Below are 16,737 nucleotides of genomic sequence, written 5' to 3' on the forward strand. Positions count from 1 at the left end.
CAGGGGCCTCAAGCAGGCAGGAGCTGGGTCCAGGCTGCCGGTGTGGGGCAGCTGGGAGCTGAGGCTTGGCAGGTGTCACTCAGCTTCTGGAAACAGCCAGCATAACCAGCCCAAGTCCGGGGTGGGGGTGGGGATCTGCAGCAGAGTCCGAGGGTGCTGGGAGCCCGGGCGGGGGGGCGGGGTTTGAGGGCAGTCTGGGGTGGGGTCCCAGCTGAGCTAGGGTTGCCAAGCATCTGTTTTTTGACTGGAAGGCCCGGTTGAAAAGAGACCCTGGTGATTCTGGTTGGCACCACTGATCGGGTCATTAAAAGTGCGGTTGGCGCGGGGCTGGCAGGCTCCCTACCTGGCTCTGCATGGCTCCTGAAAGTGGCCGGCATCTTCAGCTCCTAGGCGCATGGGTGGCCATGGGGGCTCCGCACTCTGCCCCCACCCCGAGTGCTGGCTCTGTAGCTCCCATTGGCCGGGAACCATGGGGCAGTGCCTGTGGGCGGAGTCAGTACGCTGTGGCTTCCCCAGCACCTAGGAGCCGAGGGACATGCCAACCGTTGCCAGGAGCTGCCTGAGGTCCATGCTGCCCGGAGCCTGCACCCTGAACCCTCTCCTGCGTCCCAACCCCCTGCCCCAGGTCTCAGTGCCCTCCTACACCCCAAACCCCTCATCACCAGCCCCACCTCCAAGCTGGCACCCCCGAGCCGGAGCCCTCACCCCCTCACACACCCCAACCCCCTACCCCAGCCCAGTAAAAGTAAGTGAGGGGTGGGGAAAGCGAGCAATAGAGGCAGGGGGGATGGAGTGAGCAGGAGGTGGGGCGTCAGAGAAGGGGTGGGGCAGGAGCAGGGCTTCAGGGAAGGGATGGGCAGCGGGTGGGGCAAGGGTGTTTGGTTTTGTGTGATTCAAATGTTGGCAACCCTAAGCTGAGCCTGAGGGGGTGGGGAGTCTGGGGAGTGATCCCATCTGAGGCCGGGGTGGCAGGGAGTCTTGTGGGGGGTCCCAGCTGAGGGCTGGCTGTAGCTTTCTGAGTTCCTAAACAAGCAATTTTGGAACTGCTTCTCCCGGCAAAGAACAATCCAGGTGTTTACATAGAGCCTACACAAACCACCGTGTGATCACCCCCTTGTGGGCCTGCAGCACACTGACCAAGCTGGCTGGCACTGCCCAGCGGCTGGCAGGGGAGTGAAGTTCCCATCTAGCTAATGCCAAAGCCAGTTGAGTGGCTGTGAAGCAGCATAAGGGAGACATGCCAGCCCAGGGGGCGTGGCACTGGATTTGGGGGCCTCATCCCAGGCTTCCCAGGGGCACAGCCACCCCCAAGCCAGATCCCGCTTGCACTAACTCTGGGTCTTGGCTCAGGTTGTGGTTCTGAGCAACTCGCCCCTGGAGGAACAGCTCCGTGTCAGCGACATCTGCCATGCCCGCAGCATCCGCTTCATCCTAGCCGACACCAAGGGGCTGGCCGGGTAAGCGTAAGATGCTACCTGCACTGCTGTGACACGCGCACGCCAGATGCTCTGCAGCAGGGGGTGCTGTGGGGTAGGGCAGGAGCCCTGGCTGTAAGGGGAGCCTCTGGCTACTTCAGCCCCAGCCTCTCCCAGCAGGGGCCGCTGTGCAGGGGGTGGGTAGGGACAGTGGCTATGTGAGGAGCCCTCAGCTACTCCAGTCCCAGCCTCTCCCAGCAGGGGATGCTGTGGGGAGGGAGGTGCACTGGTCAGGGGTGATGACCCAGCCCGTTCCTGCCTCTAGGCAGCTGTTCTGTGACTTCGGGGAGAACTTTGTGGTCGACGAACCCTCGGAGGCTGAGCCCGTCTGTGCCTACGTCCAGCACATCTCGCAGGTACAGCCAGGCCAAGCGCCTTTGCTGGGGCCTCCGCTGGGCACCTGGGGAAGCTTGGTCTCCCCCCTCAGAGCCCGGGCCCCCAGCCAGGAGTCACCCAGGCACCACAGAGGGATCCCCGAGAGGCAGGAGTTCATCCCTTGCCCACCCTGGCCAAGCCAGCGCCATGACAAGCTGACCAAGCTGTGATGGGCCCATGCTCAGCTGCTCTCAGGTGAGAGCCCCGGTTTCTGCCAGGGCAACCCCCCAGGCCTTCGCTCTCGGACGAGGTCTGTGCCCAGCATCCCTTCGGAGCTGTGGGATCACGCTCCCTCTGGGCTGTGGGGCACTGTGGGTCCCTGTCCTGGTGACTGGCTCTGCCACTGTTTCCTCAGTGTCTCCATTGTACAAGTTGGCCTCGGCCAGTCCTCAGTGACTGCCGCCCCCTGGCTTAGACCACTGGGTGATGCCCACGCACGCCCACCCCAGGTGATGCCCACACACCTATGAGACTTCCTGGTGACGCCCACATATCTATGTGTCCCCCCTAGGCAACGTCCACACATCTGTGGCCCACCTCCACCCCTGAGAGCATACAGGCCTTTTCCACCCTGGGGAACAATGCAACATTTGGGGAAACTGAGGCACACATGGGCTTCGTAAAAATATTACAAAAATTCCCACCTTCTCATCCCCTCCCACTACGTGGGATGCCCCAGGGTCACCCTTCCTCCTGTAATCCGCTTGCCATGTGGCCCAAGTGGGGTTGCTGACCCCTTTTCTCTCCCCAGGGCACTCCTGGGGTGGTGACCTGCAGGGACGGGCAGGGCCACGGCCATGGCTTTGCAGATGGCGACTTTGTGACATTCTCGGATGTGGAGGGCATGAGCCAGCTGAATGGCTGCAAGCCCCGCGCCATCCATGTTCTGGGTGAGCCCCCACTGGCTGGGGCCAGGAGAGCGCAGGGGTGGGGATCCCAGGGCCGGGGAGCATTGGGGGATCCTGTTCTGAGGGCCTGGGGGCAGGAGAGCATTGGAAGGGACCCCACGCTGGGGGCAAAGGGCAGGGCAGCATTTTGGGGACCCTGCTCTGTGGGGAGGCTGCTGCAATGGGGGCTGGGATGTAGTCTTTCACTGAAAGTCACTGAGCCCCACCTCTCCGATGGGGGCAGAGAGGGATGAGGGCTTCCCCGCTGGCTCCCTGCTTTCAGCCCAGCCCCAGGTGGGGGCTGCTGGGCTCCGTCCAACCCACCGTGGGCCCTTGTGAGTCCCCTGGGGCCAGGGCCTGTGCTAGGGCTAGGCTGGCCTTGAGCTCCTGGCTCTGGGTCGGGCCATGGCGAGGGTCCCTGGGCAGGTCTGGGCCAGGCTGATATGGCAGAAACGCCCTTTACCCACAGGCCGTGCCCAGCTGCCACAGGCTTACACAACTGGGGAGGAGGTGTGGGGACTCAGGGCCTCCCTCACCCAGGCACTGCCTTCCCCAGATGAGTTCATGCTGGAGATTGGGGACACGGCCTTCTTTGCCCCGTACCAGCACGGCGGAGTCATCACCCAGGTGAAGGTGCCACAGCTGCACTCCTACGTGAGTATGTCCCCAGCCGACTCCCCCCCCCCCCCAATCAGGGCCCCTCTGCAGTTGGCTGAGCCCCACTACTCTGCATCCCTCCCCCTGGGCCCCCACAACTGGCCAGGCTCCCTGCTCACCCCCCCCCAGTTTCCTCCCCTGTGGCTGGCTGGACCCCCCACTCTGCTCCCACGACTGTCTGGGCCCCCACCCACAAACTGGTGCAGTGTTACAAACTGCTGCCTATCAGAATTTGCTGCTTTGGTTGGACCAGACATATCCTTGTGGATGCTCAGTAACGTCTGCTGGAACCACTGGCCTTGTGCTGCTCCCCTAAGGGACCTCCTGTTCCCTAGGGCTGGAGGGGGAAAATTGCGGGGGCGGGGGGGAGAGAGGGCCAGGCTGCGGCCAAACTGACTGCACAGGAGGGGCAAACTGCCAGAGGCAGAGGTGGAACAGGGGCCAAATCAGGGCTGGGGGTAGGAGCTGGGGTACTACTAGCTTGGGGCAGAAGGGGTAACAGTTACCCCAGAGGAGGGGGGCGTTTGCAGTGTGGAGGTGTCAAGGCTGAATCCCCATGCTGTCACTCCGAGTGCAGAAAGTGGGGGGCCCGCAAGGATTCTAAAATTTAATACTTGCCACTCCACGCTTGTATTAAACTCCCAAGGTTACTGCTTTTCTCTGACCTTGGCTTGGTAAATGCTGCCACCACCCAAATGCAAAAAACCCCCTTGGACCCAGGAAGGAAGCTCTTGGGAATTGCTCCCTGTGGGGTACCCTCAAGCCCTTTCACCCACCCACTGCCTCCAGGGAAGAGCTGAGAAAGAAAACAAAGGAAATTAGCTGTTGCCACCAGCTAGTCAAACAACATATGCACAAATCTCTTAGGACACCAAAAATCCAATCCTGTTCTTAAAAAAGGTACATTTTATTAAAAACAAAAAGAAAGAAAATACATCTGGAATTTAGGCTTTTGCTAGATTTTAAAAGAGCAATTCCAAAAATTAAGCACCCAAAATAGCTTTCTTGGGGCATTCATCTTAAAGGTTACAAGCAAACAAAAGCATCTGGGGTTAGCACAGAGGAGTCCACAAGCCAATAAGAAATAAACAAAATAACCCTAATCGCTTCTTTTTAAACATTCCCTAATTTTACTTACACATCTGAGGCTTCAGATAAGTAGGTTCCAGGTATGAATTGATAATCTATAATCATACCTGGCTTAAGCTTCTTACAGCATTGCTGCTCCATCCCTGCAGCCCAGAGAACAACAGACAAAGGGAAAGTTTCTTTCCCAATTTTAAAAAGTTCTAGCCTTCCCATTGGCTCTTTTGGCCAGGTGCCCACTTCTTTTCTTTTACCTGTGGGCTTGTTAACCCTTTACAGGTAAAGCAAGCAGAGAACAGACCAAGAGGGATTTTACAGCTAACTGGCTGGCTGGACGTCCATCAAAGGGAGCTACCTCTTTTCCACCCCCTTCATGTATCACAGGGGGGCAGAGGGGCTTTTTGTTTCCTCTGCCAGGACAGTGCAGCTCAGCGCCTGTCTCCCAGGGCAGTGCTGCCTAGCCAAGGCAGCTCTGCCCCAGCCTCTGGGATGTGCTGGGTGGCTGACGGAGACTCCATTCAGTGCTGTATTTTGCCCCACAGAAGTGACAGTTGTCAGCCATGGTTTAGTGCATACAGGAATTCCGGCTCAGCTTCCCTTTCTGCAGAACGTCCATCGCAAATTTGCCTTGGCTGCTGTTCTCATTCCTGCTCTGATGCCTGCCACTGCTAGGCCAGTATAACTCCTGACCATTCTTTATTTGAAAATGTTACCCTGATTTCCCTTGGCACTTCATTGTGAGTCGTCCTTACCGGGGGGCTGGCGGGTGGCACGGCCACTTGAGAGCAAATCACTGACTATGGGCTTGTCTACACTTACATTTTATAGCACTCCAACTTGCTGGCTTATGCGTATGAAAAATCACCCCCCTGAGCGCTAGTGTAGACAGGCTCTGAGCGCTGGGAGCCGCTCTCCCAGGGCTCAGAGCTAATCCCCTCACGGAGGTGAAGTACCAGACTCGCACTTCAAAGCGCTGCCATGAGAGCGTTCCCGCGATAGCGCTTTGAAGTTTCCAGTGTAGCCATGCACTATATGTCGCTAGTACCTTAGAATCATAGAATATCAGGGTTGGAAGGGACCTCAGGAGGTCATCTAGTCCAACCCCCTGCTCAAAGCAGGACTGATCCCCAATTAAATCATCCCAGCCAGGGCTTTGTCAAGCCTGACCTTAAAAACTTCTAAGGAAGGAGATTCCACTACCTCCCTAGGTAACACATTCCAGTGCTTCAACACCCTCCTAGTGAAAAAGTTTTTCCTAATATCCAACATAAATCTCCCCCTGCAACTTGAGACCATTACTCCTTGTCCTGTCTAGAATACCACTGAGAATAGTCTAGATCCATCCTCTTTGGAACCCCCTTTCAGGTAGTTGAAAGCAGCTATCAAATCCCCCCTCATTCTTCTCTTCTGCAGACTAAACAATCCCAGTTCCCTCAGCCTCTCCTCATAAGACATGTGTTCCAGTCCCCTAATCATTTTTGTTGCCCTCCGCTGGACTCTTTCCAATTTTTCCACATCCTTCTTGTAGTGTGGGGTCCAAAACTGGACACAGTACTCCAGATGAGGCCTCACCAATGTCGAATAGAGGAGAACGATCACGTCCCTCGATCTGCTGGCAATGCCCCTACATATACATCCCAAAATGCCATTGGCCTTCTTGGCAACAAGGGCACACTGTTGACTCATATCCAGGTTCTCGTCCACTGTAACCCCTAGGTCCTTTTCTGCAGAACTGCTGCTGAGCCATTCGGTCCCTAGTCTGTAGCGGTGCATGGGATTCTTCTGTCCTAAGTGCAGGACTCTGCACTTGTCCTTGTTGAACCTCATCAGATTTCTTTTGGCCCAATCCTCCAATTTGTCTAGGTCCCTCTGTATCCTATCCCTACCCTCCAGCGTATCTACCTCTCCTCCCAGTTTAGTGTCATCTGCAAACTTGCTGAGGGTGCAATCCACACCATCCTCCAGATCATTTATGAAGATATTGAACAAAACCGGCCCCAGGACCAACCCTTGGGGCACTCCACTTCATACCGGCTGCCAACTAGACTTGGAGCCATTGATCACTACCCATTGAGCCCGACAATCTAGCCAGCTTTCTATCCACCTTATAGTCCATTCATGCAGCCCATACTTCTTTAACTTGCTGGCAAGAATACTGTGGAAGACCATGTCAAAAGCTTTGCCAAAGTCAAGGAACAACACTTCCACTGCTTTCCCTTCATCCACAGAACCAGTTATCTCATCATAGAAGGCAATTAGATTAGTCAGGCATGACTTGCCCTTGGTGAATCCATGCTGACTGTTCCTGATCACTTCCTCTCCTCTAAGTGCTTCAGAATTGATTCCTTGAGGACCTGCTCCATGATTTTTCCAGGGACTGAGGTGAGGCTGACTGGTCTGTAGTTCCCAGGATTCTCCTTCTTCCCTTTTTTAAAGATGGGCACTACATTAGCCTTTTTCCAGTCCTCTGGGACTTCCCCCGATCGCCATGAGTTTTCAAAGATCATGGCCAATGGCTCTGCAATCACATCCGCCAACTCCTTTAGCACTCTCGGATGCAATGCATCCGGCCCCATGGACTTGTGCATGTCCAGCTTTTCTAAATAGTCCCGAACCACTTCTTTCTCCACAGAGGGCTGGTCACCTCCTCCCCATGCTGTGCTGCCCAGTGCAGTAGTCTGGGAGCTGACCTTGTTCGTGAAGACAGAGGCAAAAAAAGCATTGAGTGCATTAGCTTTTTCCACATCCTCTGTCACTAGGTTGCCTCCCTCATTCAGTAAGGGGCCCACACTTTCCTTGACTTTCTTCTTGTTGCTAACAAACCTGAAGAAACCCTTCTTGTTACTCTTAACATCTCTTGCTAGCTGCAACTCCAGGTGTGATTTGGCCTTCCTGATATCACTCCTGCATCCCCGAGCAATATTTTTATACTCATCCCTGGTCATTTGTCCAGTCTTCCACTTCTTGTAAGCTTCTTTTTTGTGTTTAAGATCAGCAAGGATTTCACTGTTAAGCCAAGCTGTTAACCTTCAGCAGTTACAGCTCACGGTGTTTCTGGGACAGCACTTCCTGTCTGTATGGCGACATTAGGTTTTAATTTTAAATTTCATCCTTTTCTCCTTTGTTTTAATCCACACGTTAATTCTTTGGGCTCAGGACATCAAGGCTGGGTGATTTCCTGCTTGGGTGTCAAACCTCTTCCCTTTCCTTTGATCCACCAATGGGGATTGCCTTGTCAACTGTTCCTTTGCTTCTCTAGCCAACCCCCTGGGGCTTCTTCACATCTCTGCGGGTGTGTAGCACTTGGCTCCCAAATATTCACCCCAGGCCAGATCTTTAAAGGGTAAGAGCATCTTGGTGCTTTTGAAAATCCCACTGGCTGCCTACCTACCTTTTAAAAATTTGTCCCAAAGGGCATTACACTATCTTGTATGAAGCCCTTCTGAAAAGGCAAATTGCTACTGCCATTGTTACTGGAGAGAGGTATGCGATCAGCAGCCACGAGTGTTCAAAAATCACAAGTTTTACACCTGAAAGTCATGGAATTAAATGAACTAAATACATCGGTTTGGGGGGCTTGTATTTTACCTTTTTGTTCCTGAGCCTTTCGGTTGCACTAACTTTGTACTTCCTCTGTTCCCTCTTGCAAAGACACCATAGACCAAAAATGGGCATAAATTCCTATAACATCCAATTCCATTTTGGACTTCCAGGAACATATGTTCCCTCTCCCGTCCTCACTGAAAACTGATTAAAATCCTTATTTCTATAAGTAGTACCCCCGTCCTGCAGACACTGGCATGCACACTAACACTTGACTCTTGTTATTTCATTTTGCTGCATACCTAAATGTTGATTTTTCTGCTGAATTGTTTATACTTTTCCTTGCATATTGTAATTTAATAGCTATTTATATATGCTACATATTGTGTTATGATACATTTCAGTATCATTCTGACAAGTTTACTGCTCTACTGCCGAAAGCAAGGATTTTTAAGGTGAATTATGCTGTTACTCCTTTGTATTGGCTGCCTTTTGGAGAAACTAAAATGCTGTCTCTCCACTATGTTTGCAGTGGCTGTGTCAGTCCCAGCATATTAGAGACATGAGGTGGGTGAGAGAATAGCTTTGACTGGACCAACTTCTGCTGGGGAGAGAGACAAGCTTTCAAGCCACACAGAGCTCTTCTTCAGCTCTGGAAACCTACTGAGAATGTCCTGGCTACATATAAGACTGAACAGATAGTTTTAGCATAAGTAGTGACACATATTGTAAGGAACCATGTAATGTAGAGTGGCCCAATAACACCCCTGTAGTCACAGGACACAAAGGGAGAGGGGATTGTTGTAATAAGCTATAAATCCAGTGTCTTTATTAAGACCACAATTTTTAGTGTCTAGCAAAGTTATGAACGTAAGCTCCCAGGCTCATCTTTTGAAGGAGTTGTGCAGGTTTCCTGTGTGGCTGAGGACTGAGAGGTCAGACATGGAGTGATCGCTGTGTGAGAAGTGTTCACCCACAGGTGGCAGATGGCATGTTTTTGTCCTTTGTCTTTTTCCTGTGCAAGTTCATTCCATAGAGATTGTCTGGTTTCACCCGTATAGCTGTTAGTGGAGCATGTAGAGCACTGGGTCTTCACAGGGAGATGCTAATGCGGGGTGGGTAAACTACGGCCCGGGGGCCGCATCCAGCCCTCCAGACTTTTTAATCTAGCCCTCAAGCTCCCACCGGGCAGCAGGGTCTGGGGCTTGCCCCACTCCGGCGCTCCAGCCGGGGAGTGGGGTCGGGGGCTTGCACCACTCCGCGTGGCTCCCAGAAGCAGCAGCATGTCCCCCATCCGGCTCCTACATGTAGGGGAAGCACGCAGACCGGGAACTGTGGCCAATGGGAGCTGCAGGGGTGGCGCCTGCTGTGGGCATGCCATGGAATCCCAGGGAAAGCCTGTGAAACTAAAGGAACTGACTGAGGCTTGTCTTAGTGAGGGTATGTCTCTAAGGTGTGACACTAAAGGTGTGAAGCCAGGCCATGCCGTGGGGATGCACTGCCCCGAACCCCTGTGTGGATGCTCTTGTTCAGGGGTGAAGTGCCCAGTGTCAGTCAGGCAGCCCTAGGAGGTTGGTGTCCATCTCCACCCACTGTTAATCATCAGGCCTGTGAGTATGTTGAACGTGGTAAAATGTCTCGTTCCCATGATGGGGGCTCCACTGGACTGGCCCCTCCCTGGTCACTGAGGTATAGCTTGCCAGATGGAGCCTCTTCCCGCAGTTGCAGGCCCTCCCTCCCTCTGTCTCTGTTGCCGGGTCTGCGGCGCCCCAAGCTGCTGCTGCCTCTTGGTGACTCAGCCTCCGGCCAAGCCACTACAGCCCTTTTCCCTTCCAGGCACCAATCTCCCTCCCTGGCAGGCTCCCTTTCACTGCCCCAGTGCCACTCCTCAGTGGTTGGCAGGGCTTCGGGCCTACTCTCTGTTCTGGATTCTGACTCAGTGCCCCTCTGCTCAGCCACCAAGGCCTGTTCCCTTTGAGCCCTCTCCTGCCACCTGGCCCTGCGCCTCTCTGGGGTTTGCTGACCCCCCCCCGGGGAGGGACTGTGGGCTACCTGGCCCTGTAGCCTTCAAGCCCTCCTCCCGCTGCCCAGCGGGGACTGTGGCCTTCCCCAGCAGCCCCTGTCTTCATAGGTCCAGCCCAGCTGGTTCCTTGGGCTCCCTCCTTCAGCCACCTTCAGCTTCCCCTCCACAAGGGCCTCTTGGGGATTAGCTCTGCCAGGCATCGCACTCTCCTCTGGCAGTGTCTTCACCTGTCCTGGCTCACCCTGCAGCCCCTTTCGCCTCCGGCTGGCTCCCTACAGGGTTCCCCTTCTGGGGTTACCCAAAGCCCTTCCACACAAACAGCCTCAGGCAGTCTTCTGATGCCACATCCGCAGGGGCTGGCAGGGGAACCCGGCCCACCTGCTACTCCAGGGTCCAGTTCGGGGCCCCATACCTCGCAACTCTGGCTGCTCCCTGCAGCCCTTGCTCCTTCCCTGGACTCCTTCCTACAGCATCTGGTTTCTCTTCCCTCCCCACCCTTTACCCCTGGCTGTACCATCTCCGAACCCTCCTCCCAGGAATAGGCTGCTTGCTCTAGCCCCAACACCCCTCCCAGGGTGGGACTGCAGCGCCCGCGGGTGCCAACTTCCTGCTTGTATGGGCCAACCTGCTCCTTCCCAGCAGAGCCTCCTCTAATGAAATCCCTGCTCCCTGGCTCCTTCTCCGTGGGCAGCTGATTGGCTCCTTTGCCAGCTTTATTCCTCCAGGCCTTGTGTGGGGTGCACACAAGTACTCCAGACTCCTGGAAATGCAGTCTGGAAGGGATCTTTTCAGGTCATCTAGTCCTGCTGCCTGCTACGTATTACCTGTACCGTCCCTGACAGGTGTATGTCCAACCTGCTCTTAAAAGTCTCCAGTGATGGAGACTCCGCAACCTCTCTGGGCAATTTATTCCAGTGCTTAAACACCCTGACAGGAAGTTTTTCCAAATGTCCAACCTAAACATCCCCTGCTGCAATTTAAACCCATTGCTTCTTGTCCTACCCTCGGAGGTTAAGAACAGTTTTTCTCTCTCCTCTTTGTAACAACCTTTTATGTACTTGAAACTGTTATCATGTCCCCCTTCAGTCTTCTTTTCCAGATTAAAAAAACTCCATTTTTGTCAATCTTCCCTCATAGGTCATGTTTTCTAGATCTTTAATCATTTTTGTTGCTCTTCTCTGGCCTTCTCCAATTTGTCCTCATCTTTCCTGAAATGTGGCACCCAGAACTGGACACAGTGCTCCAGCTGAGGCCTAGTCAGCATGGAGTAGATCAGAAGAATTATTTCTTGTGTCTTGCTTACAGCACTCCTAATACATCCCAGAATGATGTTTGCTTTTTTTGCAACAGTGTGACACTGTTGAGTCATATTTAGCTTGTGATCCACTATGACCCCCAGATTCCTTTCTGCAGTTTTTCTTCCTCAGCAGTCATTTCCCATTTTGTACATGTGCAACTGATTGTTCCTTCCTAAATGGAGTACTTTCCATTTGTCCTTTTTGAATTTAATCCTATTTACTTCAGACCATTACTCCAGTGTGTTCAGATCATTTTGAATTATAATCCTGTCCTCCAAAGCATTTAGAACCCCTCCCAGCTCAGTGTCATTTGCACTTTTGATAAGCACGCTCTCCACTCCTGTAATGATGTTGCCCTTGATGGGACACTTCTGAAAGTACCAGTTGAGGACAAATTGCTTAGAGCAGGGCAGTTACAGCCCAAGGCTGGGGTTCTTTTGCACACCAAGGCAAACCAAACCAGCCAAACAGAGAAGACTTTGGTTTTACCCCACTGGCTAACCATAAGTCATACAAGCAATTCCCTTAGACACTCCAGTTTCCCAGTATCACCAGCAGTGCCACTCATTATGGGGACAAATAGTTATGAAAACCAATACCCCAGTACAAGAAAAAAGGTTCTCTCGATCCTAAAGGACCAAACCCCAGATCCAGGTCAATATATAAATCAGATCTTACCCACAAATCACACTGTTGCCAATCCTTTAAAATCTAAAATCAAAAGGTTTATTCATAAAAGGAAAAAGATATAGATGAGAGCTAGAATTGGTTAAATGGAATCAATTACATATAGTAATGGCAAAGTTCTTGATTCACGCTTGTAGCAGTGATGGAATAAGCTGCAGGTTCAAATCAAGTCTCTGGAGTACGTCCACAGCTGGGATGGGTCATATAGTCCTTTGTTCAGAGCTTCAGTTTGTAGCAAAGTCCCTCCAAAGGTCAGAAGCAGCATTAAAGACAAGATGGAGGAGGTGCAGCTTCCTTTTATAGTCTCTTCCCATGGAAGGACTCCCCTTTGTTCTGACTGAGGAAAATCACAGTAGGGAGATGACAGGTTTCAGAGTAACAGCCGTGTTAGTCTGTATTTGCAAAAAGAAAAGGAGTACTTGTGGCACCTTAGAGACTAACCAATTTATTTGAGCATGAGCTTTCGTGAGCTACAGCTCACTTCATCAGATACATACCGTGGAAACTGCAGCAGACTTTATATATACACAGAGAATATGAAACAATACCTCCTCCCACCCCACTGTCCTGCTGGAGTCTGGAGTCACATGGGCAAGTCACATGTCCTTGCATGACTCAGTTTGCAGGCCAACGCCATTGTTTACATGTTAGTTTGAAAGGTCCCAGGAAAGCTCAGAAGTGGATTGGCGTCTCCCAAAGTCCATTGTCAGTTAAGTGTTTCTTGATTGGGCACTTACTGGGAATAGTCCTTTCTCAAGAAGCTGACTAAATGCTTCACTGAGGCTACTTAGAATCAAAACACATTGATATACAAGTACATAGCCAATATTCATAAATTCAACTACAAAAATGATACACACATTCAGATAGCATAATTATCCCCAGCAAATTATAACCTTTCCATAGTCACCTTACATGTCAATCTTTGTACAATATTTGCTGCAAATATATAACAGTGGTGGCAACAATGATCTATACGGTCCAAGTTCATATTAGTAACGTCACAACTCCATTATCCGTTATTAATGAAAACATTGAATAGTACCAGCTGCAGGACTGACCCTTGCAGGACCCCACTAGATGCACCCTCCCAGTATAACTACTCTTTGAGAATGGCTTTTCAGCCAATTGTGCACCCACATTATAGTAGTTTCATCTAGACCAAGGGTGGGCAAACTACGGCCCGTAGGCCGCATCTGGCCCACCAGGGCTTTGGATCCAGCTCGCAGGCGAGGGCAGCATGCGGAGCCCTCTGCCCTGCCTCCCCCAGGGGCCGCAGGGACATGGCGCTGGCCGCTTCCAGGAGCAGCACGGGGCCAGGGCAGGCAGGGAGCCTGTCTTAGCCCCTCTGCGCGCTGCTGCCACCCCGGAGCTGCTCAAGGTAAGCGGCGCCGGGCCGGAGTCTGCACCCTGAACCCCTCCTGCACCCCGCACTCTAACCCCCCACCTTGAGCCCCCTTCCGCACCCCTCCTACATCCCAACCCCCTGCCCCAGCCCTACATTCTTGGCCCTGCATGCAATTTCCCCACCCAGATGTGGACCTCAGGTCAAAAAGTTTTCCCACCCCTCATCTAGACCACATTCTCCTAGTTTGCTTATGAGAATGTCATGAGGGACTGGGTCAAAAGTCTTACTAAAGTCAAGATACATCAGTTCTACTGCTCCCCTCTTGTCCACTGGGCCAGGAACCCCGACGAAGCAGGAAGGCTGGTTTGCCGTGATTTGTTCTTGACCAATCCTTGCTGGTGATGCCTTAGCCCTGATCATCCTGGGTGTGCTCACAACGGGCTGGTTTGTTCATTTGCTCCAAGGAGCAACGTGAGGCTGACTGGTTTGTAATTCTCTCAACCTCTTTGTTCCTCTTTATGGAGACTTAGGGCTGGATTCGCAAAGGGCTTGGCGCTGATGTTCCAATTTTAGGCTCTGCTGCAGTTCCCCAAACTCCCACCAAATGCTGTAGGCACCTGAGCTCAGTCAGCGCCACGTGGTCAGGTCAATGCTCCCGTGGTGCCCCCGGTTCCACTCAGCATGGGCGTACTGCTGCCATGTTCCAGTGTCTGGGTTTCAGCGTCCCACTAACACACCCAAACAATTTGCTAACCAGGCAGATGGGGGCAATGCTCATGGGGCATGTGGGCCCGATCCGGTCAGTGTGCTCAGAGGCTGTGCGCTAGATAGGGCCCCACCGGACACTGGCTGGAAGAGAGGAGATGGGGCACCATCCACCTTGTAACTTCTTGCCCAATGGCTAGAGCACGGGCCCCGGGTGGGGGTGATCCCACCCCACCCCCCTCCAGCAGAAGGGTTTGAATAGGGCACTAACCCCAGGGCTACAAGATGGATCTCATCCACTGCTGTGTATGGAGCCACGTGACTCCAGAGGAGTCCCCGTTCATGGATCACCAGGCTGAGCCTAATGTCTCCCTGCCCTGGGGAGTTAGCCGCTGAACTCTGTGAGGGATGGGACTTAGCATGCCCCATTCTGGGGGGGAAGACCCCACCCAGCCTACTGGCATTTGGAAATCCCACTCTGAGCCTTCTCATTCTTGGCACAGAGAGCCTAGGTGCCCAACTCAGGCTCTGTGCACTGTGGGGTGTTCCCAAGGCTGGGTGCTGGGACACTGAGTGGACAGTGCCCCAGGCCCTCTGGGAATCAGCCCTGTTTCCATGGCTAGAAACTGGGATTGCTGTGGTGTTAACATGGGGAACTGAGGCGCGGGGGCTGTTCTGCAGTAGAACTCTAGGGAGGATGAGGCCTGAGGAGACGCTGGGCAGCGGGCTCAGCAGGTAGTGGGCGTAGCAGGGAGCAGGCACAGCAGTCTCTGTGGGCAGCAGGCTCAGCGGGTGCAGCAGGGAGTGGGCATAGCAGGCTCAGCGGGCTCAGTGAGTGCAGAAGGGAGTGGGCATAGCAGGGAGTGGGCGTAGCAAGCTCAGTGGACGCAGTGGGGAGTGGGCTCAGCAGGCTCAGTGGGCAGCTGGCTCAGCAGACACAGTGGGGAGTGGGCTCAGTGGGCAGCAGGCTCAGTGGGGAGTGGGCACAGAAGGTGCAGTGGGTGCAGTGGGCAGCTGGCTCAGTGGGGAGTGGGCTCTGTGGGCACAGCAGGCTCAATGGGCAGCTGGCGCAGTGGGCAGTGGGTGCAGCGGGGAGTGGGCACAGCAGGCTCAGTGGGCACAGTGGGGAGCGGGCACAGCAGGCTCAGTGGGCAATGGGCTCGGTGGGCACAGTGGGGAGCAGGCTCAGCAGCAAGCGGGCGCACATGGGCCCCAAGGCTGGAAGAGCAAATTTGAAAACTCCACCAGTTTGTGTAGCAGTGATAGGGCGGGGTGGGGGGGCTATGTAAGGACCAAGGCCAGTTTCCTGCCTAGCATTCCCCAGCCTTTCCTGGCGCACCACATGACTCCGAAGCAGTGAACAGTGGTTATATGGGCCAGGATCAAATCTGCGATGGCAAGAGACAAACAGACAGACTGAGACCTGCCAGCTCTGCCGGATGCTCGCCCTGCGCTCTGACGCCATATCGGCCTTGCCCAGTCACACCCACACACCTGGCAGAGGGCAGAGGCAGCAGACGAGCCCCCCATCAGTAGCTCGAACGGTAGTCATTTGTAACACAGCCCCCGGCTGGGCCCATCCCATATGTGCACCCGGGGTCCCTCAGGGAGGTGGGGGGACCATTCTGTGCCAGGTCTCAGCCCAGCAGCTCTTCAGGGCATGGATGTGTGGGCCTGGCACAATGTCCTGCTGCAGTGCATGTGTCCCGGCCCTGGCATGGCTCTCAGAGCCTGGCAGCACCATGCCAAGAGCCTGTTATGGGGCAGAGTAGCCTAGCCCTGCCTGTGCCCAGCTGCCGTGCTCTGTGGGGGGTGCATCCCAGTCTGTACCCAGCTCCCTGGGCAGCGCCACTCCAGACTCCGATCTCTGCCAGCAGGAGCCTCTGAGCGCAGCCTTGGCCAAGCCGAAGATCAAAGCCATGGACGACCGAGGGCGCAGCTTGCACCTGGCCTTCCGGGCACTGCACGCCTTTGCTGCCGAAATGGGACAGCTGCCCCGGCCCAGAGCCCAGGTGAGGAGGGTCCTTGCCTGGGGGTCAGCCACCTCCGAGCCTTGTGCCCCCTGACTGCATCTTGCCTCCACCTGCACCCCATCCCCGCCTGCGCCCAACTTGCACCTGTGCCCCACCCCCACCTGCATCCTGCCCCAGCCCTGGCCCGACTTGCACCTGTGCCCTGCCTGTGCCCCGCCCCTGCCTGGGTCCTGCCTCGCCCCCGCCTGACCTGTGCCCCTCCCTGCAGGCGGATGCCGAGAGGCTGCTGGAGCTGGCACGAGGCCTGACCGCACACCAGGAACTGCTAGACGAGGGGCTGGTGCGGACGTTTGCCCACGTGAGCGCAGGGGAGCTGAGCCCCATGGCCGCCCTCCTTGGAGGCCTGGCTGCCCAGGAGGTGCTGAAGGTGCGTGGCCAGGCTGGGGGGAGGTGGAGGACAGGGCGAGCCTGAGGCCCGGCTGCTGGCTTGGGAGGGGCAGAGCCACAGCAGGTGTCTGGGAAGTGGGGGAGGGTTGAGAGGGGGGTTTCCAGCCACTCAGACCTTGTGCCTGATGCCCTTGGGTGCTATCATATGCCAGTGTGGACCAGAATCACTGGGTTCCTGACATAGCCACCAGGTGGCGCCCCAATCCAAGCCAAACTGTCAAGCTGCAGCCTAC

General features: G+C 54.5%; 1 protein-coding gene across 5 annotated transcripts in view; it reads left to right on the plus strand.

The window, feature by feature from the left end:
* The window catches only part of UBA7 (ubiquitin like modifier activating enzyme 7), a 45,853-nt gene that overhangs the window by 3,454 nt on the left and 25,662 nt on the right, over positions 1-16,737 (plus strand). For all 5 annotated transcript variants that reach the window (XM_077822035.1, XM_077822037.1, XM_077822038.1 and 2 more), the window contains exons 5-10: positions 1,351-1,457; positions 1,741-1,831; positions 2,602-2,740; positions 3,294-3,391; positions 15,962-16,096; positions 16,326-16,484. In XM_077822035.1, the coding sequence (XP_077678161.1) occupies positions 1,351-1,457; positions 1,741-1,831; positions 2,602-2,740; positions 3,294-3,391; positions 15,962-16,096; positions 16,326-16,484 (729 nt within the window). The remainder of the gene's footprint in view (positions 1-1,350; positions 1,458-1,740; positions 1,832-2,601; positions 2,741-3,293; positions 3,392-15,961; positions 16,097-16,325; positions 16,485-16,737) is intronic.

Source organism: Eretmochelys imbricata, chromosome 7, assembly GCF_965152235.1.
Source record: "Eretmochelys imbricata isolate rEreImb1 chromosome 7, rEreImb1.hap1, whole genome shotgun sequence".
Classification (NCBI taxonomy): Eukaryota; Metazoa; Chordata; order Testudines; family Cheloniidae; genus Eretmochelys; species Eretmochelys imbricata.